The 9619-nt window shown below is 43.0% G+C and overlaps 2 protein-coding genes across 2 annotated transcripts; one reads left to right on the top strand and one right to left on the bottom strand.

Annotated features, from left to right (window-relative positions):
* The first annotated feature begins 896 nt into the window (after positions 1 to 896).
* Positions 897 to 5174, top strand: LOC103376004 (ferritin, heavy subunit-like). The gene is made up of 5 exons (XM_008306336.1): positions 897 to 1042; positions 2631 to 2734; positions 2831 to 2977; positions 3212 to 3337; positions 3428 to 5174. Exons 2-5 carry the CDS (start codon positions 2633 to 2635, stop codon positions 3584 to 3586), a joined length of 534 nt encoding a protein of 177 aa, XP_008304558.1. The 5' UTR covers positions 897 to 1042; positions 2631 to 2632; the 3' UTR covers positions 3587 to 5174.
* Positions 5175 to 5553: 379 nt separating this feature from the next.
* LOC103376012 (bestrophin-2-like) lies at positions 5554 to 8729 on the bottom strand (the record flags this gene model as incomplete). Its single annotated transcript, XM_008306351.1, has 8 exons — positions 5554 to 6640; positions 6725 to 6876; positions 6966 to 7046; positions 7141 to 7293; positions 7597 to 7674; positions 7781 to 7935; positions 8241 to 8474; positions 8582 to 8729. Coding segments are annotated over 8 exons (2088 nt in total), but the record flags the coding sequence as incomplete, so codon positions are not given.
* Positions 8730 to 9619: the final 890 nt, after the last annotated feature.

Here is a 9619-nt window from a genome sequence, read left to right as displayed (position 1 = left end):
TTGTTGGTGATATATATGTATGCGCAGTCCAGTGTAAATACAGAAGAAAATGCACTTATATTGTTAAATTACAAAAAACAAAACAATGTAAACTTAAAGCTCATTGTATTCTACAAAAGGAACTTTCCGGCATGTTCTCTTGTCTGTACCTGCAGTTTAACTGGCTAATGCAGATTCTGGTGCAAATTATGACAATATTTGACCCTGGACCTGTACACACTGTAAATGAAGACTGAACAGCAGTGACTTAAAGTACAGTTAGCTGTTTGCTAAAATAGTTTCTGATGTTTGCTCCATTGTTCACCACTCTCTGTATTGAAAAGTGTTTACACCACTCAGTGTTTTACAGTGGAAAGCAGCTTCATTCAATATTAATAAAATACTTGAAAAATTTCCCACAAAATAATTGGATATGGCTAAGAAATAAATCCAGGAATAGATGTAATAATTATAGTTCTCTTTTAAAAAAAAGAAAAGAAAAAAATTCAAAATATAGATTTTTAAAATTTTCTAAGGGGCTTATTTTTTTTTATTATTATTATTAATAATAATAAAATACAAAAAAGATTTTTTCTTATTTATTTTGCAATATATTTCATGCGTTTTATTATAATGTTTATTTAATATTATTAAATAATTCCATGCCTAAACCTGAACATGTTTAGAAAATTACCTAAAACTTGGGCAAAGAGCACGTTTACATTCAGCCCTGTGTAATGAAGTGATGATTTATTGGAGATAAAACGCTGTATCACTGTTTGTGGAGTCAGAAGCTGCGGTTAAATCTACGTAAATCTGTGACAGTTAAACCTGAACACCTGAGCACATGGACCGTTTCCTGCTGCTGTCTGGTTCGTCCGTCCCGCACCTTTCACCGCAGACGTCGCTGCGTCGTTCAGACTGCGCCGCTGACACGGACAGACAGCAGCACCGTCTACTAGTCTGACAAATACCAGCCTAATTATTATAAATAATAATATTGGACCGTATCACAAACAGGCTCAATTTCTTCAGTACAAAGTGAGGAGTCGTCAAAAAGCAGGTGGGTTTATTTAACCGTCAGCTCAGCCTGTTAGCTAGCTTACTAACTGTCTGCCGTTGATGGGACGAGCTGGTGCAGGTTGACTAGCTAGCAGTGACTAACTCCGTCAGGTAACTTCACTAGTAGCCTCGTTAGCATGCTACTGGTTAGGCTGCTGCCTAACTGGGACGTGCTAGTTTCCATGAGTAAAAGCAGTATTATTTCCAGCCAAGGCTGCTCTCTGCTTTAATAAACTATCCAGCCTCCATGTTGGCATCTTTCATGGGACCAACTGAACGTGACGTTTGTCTGCATTAGCAGCTGAACAATGTTTGTGTTTTATTCCTAAAAATAATCAGTTAGTGAACAGACCCAGTGTGTGTTGTCCTGTTCACCATGGTTGTTTGTTTTTTATCATTCATATCTGTGACTAGCTGTACATCAAGACTACAGTTGAGATAGTTTAGTATCTTTGATTAATAACGTCTTAGTTAAATACACAGTTGGCCTTTGTTTTCCTGTTATTGTGATATGAAGGTCATTCAGTCTGGGTCGATATGAATGCAGCTATTCTCTTAAAGGGTCAATGCACACAAATCACTGTCCCCACAGACCTGGCAGTTTGTTTTAAGTTGGAGTGGATGTTTTATGAGAAAGTAGTAGATCCACTAGAGCTACAATAAACATCTAAGAAACTAACTACTTCAATTATGTCCATCCACTTCCATTGTATCAGGGCGAAATTACAAAGACGTGTCTCAAAACTTGGACATACACCAAACACAACTACAAATGTTGCAGATGTCTGTGGTATCATGCTGTCAGAAACAACTTCTTAAAGAACAAATGCTGTACTTGTGGACACTCCAGTATGCAGCATGCCAATTGCCCATTCTCGTGTATCTCTTATCATCTGTGGCATCGTATCATTTAAATAAAGTCGTCTTATAAGATGTCACTGGTACAGGACTGACTGTTTGCTGGTTACACATTTGACCCATTTTCTAACCATAACAATTGAAATTAGACTTTCAAACTTTTCTTCTAAGTCAGAACAACAGATCATTTGCCTTCTGTGTTGTTCAGCATCTACCAGCCACTGACAGATAAATGTTTAACATCACCAGCCATTCAACAGTAAATCATTGTTTTGTGACTGGAATCTAGTAGCCAGTTTCATATTTTCCTGAATGTGGCTGTTGCTAAATTCCCACTCTGGTTATGTGAATAGAAGGTTCTTGTCATTTGGGGCAAGTGAGTGGTGGCAGATGGTTATTTGATTTAGTGTTCTGCATGTTGGCATAAAGATGCTGTCATTGGAAATCCATGTATTCAGTTTTGCAGGCGTCTCAGAGACATAAGTTAATGAATACTTTGTGCTATATGAGGTGCCGTCAGCTCTCTCATTTGTGGTCCAATGTGTGTTTGTCGCCCTCTCGTTGTTGGTCATGTTTCATGGCACAACATGCATCGACTAATTTAGGTTTTCTATTCATGTCTATATACTTGCATAATATGCCTCTCCAGTTACGTACTGCCCTACATTTGACCAACAGAAGAGTCTGTGGGCATTTGCTCACTTATTTATTAATTGTTTTATTCAATACAGAAATGAGTTCGCAAATCCGACAAAACTTCCACCAGGACTGCGAGGCTGCCATTAACCGACAGATAAACCTGGAGCTGTACGCCTCTTATGTTTATCTCTCCATGGTAAGAACTCCTCTCAAGCCAGCAGCATCATGTATTGTAGCACGGTATTAAGTCAGTGAGTCATGTTTCTCATCCTGTTTCTCTCCTGGCTTTTAGGCGTACTATTTTGAAAGGGATGACAAATCCCTCCCAAATTTTGCAAAGTTTTTTCACAAACAGTCCAAAGAGGAGCGTGAGCACGCAGAGAAGCTGATGAGTCTGCAGAACAAGCGGGGAGGCAAAATTTTTCTGCAGGATGTCAGGGTATGTAAGGATCCTTTTATTTTTGGGAAAAAAAAAAAGTTTGGATGAAAAAACTTGATTAATGCCTGTTTTTCGAATCAAAAAAAGTGCCCGTACAAATCCTTAGTCCAAAGTGATGTCTCTAGATTTTCTATGACCAAAACTGCAATAATAATAATGTGTCCAGATTCCTGTTTTAGCACGTTTTATTTGAACAAATCAGTGTTAAATTCCCATTAATTATTTATGTGTCAGAAACCTGATAGGGACGAGTGGGGGAGCGGCCTGGAGGCTCTGGAGTGCGCCCTGCAGCTGGAGAAAAGCGTAAACCAATCCCTGCTGGACCTGCAGAAAATGGCGTCCGAGCACAATGACCCTCATGTGAGACACAGACTCAGATAAATTCCTGTATCTGCCGTTTGGAGCTGACAGTCTAATAAGATGCAACATTTTGTCCTGTTTCCTCCACAGATGTGTGACTTCATAGAAACACATTACCTGGATGAGCAGGTGAAATCTATCAAAGAGCTCGCCGACTGGATCTCAAACCTGCGCCGTATGGGAGCTCCGCAGAGTGGCCTGGCTGAGTACCTCTTTGACAAACACACCATGGCTGAAGAAGGCAGCTAAACTAAGCTGTGAAACCAGCCTGACACCTGCTACAGATGACAACATAACACTGTTATATTTATGTTTGTTAGCTGTTTTAAAAAGCCATAGATACTGTAGCTTTCTAAACTGGACTGCTGCAGATATCCCCGTATTATACTGACTGTTTTAATGTTTAAATAAATATTTGCTTCTCCTTGAGCATTAAGTGTGAGTGGAGGCTGCAATATGTCAGTGTTTTATATTAAGTGGAATTACATTGATTTGAAAAATGATCATTCAGCTTTGATTGTTTGTAATTATCTTAATGGAAGGAAAAAAAATATACATCTGTTAGATAAAATTATTATTTTCTGACTTCTTGAATTTTTATTTTATTTGTTTGTGGAATACTGGAGACTTTTGCTTCTCTTTAAGCAGCCCTAGGAGGAGCTATTGCTTTTTAGTTTAAGTCCACATAAAAGCCATAACCTGCGATCAGGGGTGCAAAGAAGACATTTTTTACATCGTTTTAAAGGTGGAGTGAATCATTCTCATCCAATACACTCTGTTGAGTTCTGTGAATATTTCCTGGCGGTCTGCTAGCCGTCCTGTGTTCAAAATTTGTGTACTTAGCTCTGGCTTTGTACATTTTCCATACAACAGAGTGAATTCAAACGATTTTTAAAACACTGCTCCCCCTTTTTGTGCACTGTAGAGGAGATGTGAGAAACAGCATTACCCAGTTCTCACATCACTATTTCCCAGGCAAAAAGACTAGCAGGAAGCCAGTTTCAGCACCACAGGGCTCTGCTCCTGTGCTCATGGCGCAGACTGAGAATCCCATCCTACTTGGCCTCTTCTGTGCAGCAACCACTGCAGCAGATCATCTAGCTCCACCAGGGAAGGGATGGACTCTGCAGCCGACTCCATGGTTCTACTAGCCGGTAAAAGCAATAGCAACAGCTAACTCACTAGTTTTCACTCAAATGATGTTTTGTTTCCGTCATAAGACAGAGATGTCCAGATTCTACACATGACTTTTTTTGGTCAGCAAGGCCAGTTGTTATTATTATTGAGGTGACAATGTGGGTTTGTTAATTTCGGGCAGAGGTCTCCGTAGGAACTCTGAAGGCTAAGTTCAGATACCAACAATTGTCCTCAGGAATGGCTTTCTCCACCTTTAAGGAATCACAGGCCAAAAACATGGGACCACAACCACAGACCAAGATATTGTTGTTACGTTATGTATTGCTTGAAACACTGCATTAGCAATTGAGTTTTACTTCTTTATTTGCTCATTATTATTTACTGTTAATTCTGGGACCACTGTATAAAGCTGCTACCTACTTATTTTTTACTTCTTTATGTGTTGGACATCACAATCTAAGTTTGGTACACTGGCTGCATACTTTTAAAGAAAATCATTGTTGAATTGTTTGTGCACATTTTATGTCACGAACTATTACATCTGATACACACTCATGTAAACGGGGAGGTTATATGCATTAAAAATGTTTCTTCACAGCCGGTCAGATTGCTTCTATAGTATTTGTAGTTTTGAATTTAAGTCAAAATGTCCATACAATGCACTCCTGTAATCAGAAAATAAAGTAGTAATGTACAAATAGTTTCAGGTTTCAATTTTTATTTTAAAAAGAAGCATAACATGTGATAAGTAATATTTATTAAAGAGTACACTTGTGGAAACAATGCTAAGACTACCAGAGATTAAGAATATACACATTTTGGCCTCTTGTTGTGGTGTTTCAGAGGAAACCGGAAAGTATTTCTTATTTCTCCTTCACATGTTGACGGTTAAATCTCTTAAGGTGCTTTTTGCGTTACAAGTAGGTTAATTCTTCTGTGCGAGTGTATCAGGAAGTGGAGAATAACTCTGTGCTGAAGCTGGCTCCAGATGGCTTTAAAGCATTTCAGAAGTAACACAGTTCAGTACCTGTTGTGGTGTGGAGCAGGTTGAATACCACATGCACTAAAAAAAAACAGTGTCACACCTTCTTTTCTGAGTCCTGCTCCCTCCCTCCTGCCGCCTTGTTCGCCCCACCGTCCACCAGAACACCCAGCAGGTCCCCTTCAGCCAATGAGATCCCTGAATCATTGGGTGAGTTTTGCTGATTGGTTTCTTGCTGCGATGGCGCTGAAGTGGAAACAGTGTTCATGTTATTGCTCAGCCCGCCGTTGGTGCCCCCATTGCTCGCCCTCATGTTGGCGCTGAAGTTCCCATGGTTACTAAAATTACCGTGACCTGTACCGTTGCAGAGACTTCCCGTCGTGCCAGCGCTGTTGGTGCTTGTTGCATTAATGCTGCTAGAGCTGCTGTTGGGATTACTGGGATTTGCTGGCGCCGTGCGAGAGGGAGGACTGAACGAGAACACCCTTTCTCCTCCGCCTCCTGCGGCCCGAGCACTTGGGGGTCCAGGCTGGCTGTCAGCTGATGGGAGGGTGTCCAGAGTGAGGCGAGGAGGGGGAGGGCGGCGAGACAGCAGGCCGTGTCCCGGTCTGAGTTTAGATATCGGACAGAGTTCAGGTGGAGGGTCGGGGAAGGAGAAGGTAGGGGCGCTCTGAGTCTCACCATCCTCACTCAGCCAGGGGAAAGCAGAGGACGGTGGTGGGGGGACGTGGTTAGGGGTGTCGGGAGGAAGCAGCTGTGAGCCCACCATTGGAGGGGCCAGGGAGCTACAGCTGCGATCCCACTCATTCTGGGTTCTCCGGGCGGGTCGAGGTCGGGGCACCGCAGGGGGCACGCAGTGGATGGGTGTTTGTGGGCAGCTGTAGAAACCTGGTCTCTCATATAAGGGCAAGGTGGAGAAGGCGTAGTCCGGATCCTGGCTTAAAGGCGGGCGGCCTTGACCTGGAGTCGATGGCGCCTCTGGGTGCAGGTAAAGAGGGAAGCGACTTAGCGGCGCTCCAGGGCGGCGACGCAGCAGAGAGACCCGGGAGGAGCGAGGGAAGTTCGGGGACTGGACACCGAGAAGACGACCCAACCCTCCAAGCAGCGGCGTGGAGTAGTTAGCTTCCTCATTTTCTTTGATCTGCTCCAGATTGGACTGGAACTCCATCTCCTCCTTAGGAACACTGGTTTAGATCAAGCAGAAGGTTAACCACATGTGAAGAGTAGATTTGAGAAATGTCTGCAAGACAACAAAAACTGTTGTGAACCTGATGTCCAAAGCTGAGCCCATGAAGGAGGGTTTGCGATGTTCAGCACTGGCAGTTGTATAGGGAGGCTGAGGTTCAGACTCATTCCAGTACATGTCCCTCTCAACCAGCGGCAGGCTGTCGTACATCTCATCCACAGACAACAAGGACACCTGGGACACATTGAGAACCGCTGCAGGTCAAACAAGACAACCACAATGTGTTGTCGATGGAAAACAAACACTTTGTTTTAGATCCACACCTGTAAATTGCGATCAACAAGCCAGTTGGTTTCAAAGTCATCGTCATCTTCACCAAAAGGATTTATGAGTTGCTCAGCCACCTGAAACAAGACAAAAAACCTCCTCAATAAAGGTCAGAAGTGAAGAAATGAATCAAATTTCTGTGAGTGGATCATATAATCAGCTGAGCCTCACCTTGAGCCAACCAACATAGAAGAAAAACTGCAGCAGGGTGAAAACAGGCAGGTAGAAGTCCAGATCGTGACCGGCGTAACCCTGAGCCGGATCCAAGAACTGACGACCAATCAGACAGGCCAGGAAGAAGCTGTAGACTGCTACCGTCGCCACCTAATTAAAAAACATCAGTCAAGTCTGGCAGTGTTCAAAACGACCTCAGAGAAAAATTTCCAAAGTCAATTTAGTCATTTCACTCTCTTTTTGTTCATCAAATTCATTTTGATTGAGTTAATCATTTTAGGTACAAAAGGATTGTTGTAAGAGTACATCTTTTTTAGTCGTCTAAAACTAGTTTACTGTCATTGTTTTTGGCATCATTTTTTGACAGTGAATGAGAACTACTGGGTCTTTTTGTTCTACTGCCAAATCATCAACTGTATTTTGGCTACAGCACACAATGCAGCATCAAAAAACCTGAGTATAGACAAGAGGCAGGCTGATCCAGTCATAACCGTACAGCTTCATACACTTTGCCCGTAAACTATTCAACTCCTGAACAGAGAAAAAAAAAGCAAGAGTCATGCAAAACCAGAAAACGCTTTGAAGCTAAGATTTGAAGAAGTTCCGGCCCCTTGGACCTGCAGACATGAACACCTACAGTGAGGATGGCCGTGAGCGCCACGTCGTTGTTGATGCGACCCTCAGTCCGTGCTCTCAGAGCCAGACTGACGAACCACATGCAGGGCACCCAGAACTTGTTATGTGGAGATGGCAGATCCTCTAGGTGCCTCAACTCCTCAGACGTCATCAAACCTGAGCGGGACACGGGATAGTGTGGAGATGACAGCAGCCAAATGATGCTTGTTTTGATTTTGGTCAGCAGAACTTGTGAGCTCAGTCACCAAGTAGCAACAAGCACCTTACAAATAGTCCAACCACATCAGATGGAGACTGATGTTTTGCTTTTGGACCTATTTGTTGTTATGTATAAGTCTAAAAGGGACGTTTGACTGTTTCTTCAATACTTTTAACTGATGCAAATTGAGAGGGCAGCTTTGAACATGTTTGTGTTCAGTGTGATGAAAACCAGACCCCAGACCTTTGAGGTTTCATCGTACCTGCCTGCACCAGATGCTCCATGGTGGGGAACCTCTTGTAGACGGCTGTGCTGACAGAGCGGTAGATGAGCACACCAGAGAGGTTGGCGTACCGCATCAGCGTTCGACGGGTCAGCCTGGAGGCCTCGTCAGCTCCACGGACGTGACCTCCTACCAACGCCGCCAAACGGTCTGGCCAGGGTACGTTCTCAAACTGGCCCCACCAACGAGATACGACCAAAGTCACGTAGAAACCTGGTGAAAAACAGTAAATAAGTAGATGGCAAGTTTCAGTGATGGTGTCCAGGAACACAGGCGTTTAGATGAACTGAACAGGAGTAGAAATGTCAGCCCCGACTCACCCAACACAAACGACACAGGGATGAGCTCTGCATAGCGATCGCAGTATATTGACAGCTTCTCAAACAGCCTCTTCTGGTCATTGTTTAACACAAACCTGGTAAAGGAAACATCTGGTGAGTTCTCCAACACTGAAGCACTGAGGTGAGCCTTTAAAGAAGACCATGTGCTACACTTACTGGTGAAAAGTCATTTGTTTTAGCACTGTTTTCTCCTGTCTGCAGGTTGGGACCTCTCAAACGATCTTTGCTTATGTCAAAACCTTTTTTCTTTTCAAATATGACACATTTATCTTTTAGGATCCTAAAAACTATTTCAAAACTACACTGTTCAGCCCCACCATCAAAACTGCTGACAGGTTGTGTGAATAACATTGGTCATCTTGTTCGAATGCAATGTTCTGTTCTGGCATTCATGTGGATGTTACTTTGACATGTAGCACCCTCCTAAGATTTGTTGCAAGCACACCCTTCTGATGGCAAGTGCTCACTCCCCCGTGATAGCAGCCTTCCCTATCAGGGCGATGTGCCCCGCCACACTGCAAAACCTGCTCAAGAGTAGCTCATGAAACACCACCAAGATCCCAAGGCTGGCTTCCAAACTCCCAGAACTCCTGAAACTCCCAAATCCAATACACAGAGACCGTGCAACCCACAGGACCCAAAGGATTCACTGCTGCTGATGTCCAGTGCTAAACAACACTGGACACCCCCAGAGGTCATGTGTCCATACCCTGATAGATCAGAGCTGTTTTGGCACCAACATAATGTTATAACGGAGTTAGAAATGTTTTGGCTGATTGGTGTCTAACTGTCATGGCATTACAGATCATGGGTAGGACTTTTGTATGTGCTGGTTGTCTCCTAAACGTTTATTGACCTGCATTTGAAAATCTTTGTCCAGTAAAAATTCACTTTTAAGAAAATTGTGGATGTTTATATTGACAGCAGCTGAGATTAAGATAGAGAGTTGGTCCTATAATATAGTTCTTTTTCTATGGTTTTGCTATAACATGGGGCTGCAAGGTGGCGCAGTTGGTT

Source organism: Stegastes partitus, unplaced genomic scaffold, assembly GCF_000690725.1.
Source record: "Stegastes partitus isolate 25-593 unplaced genomic scaffold, Stegastes_partitus-1.0.2 Scaffold3644, whole genome shotgun sequence".
Taxonomy (NCBI): Eukaryota; Metazoa; Chordata; class Actinopteri; family Pomacentridae; genus Stegastes; species Stegastes partitus.
This window is presented reverse-complemented; position numbering and strand designations above follow the sequence as displayed.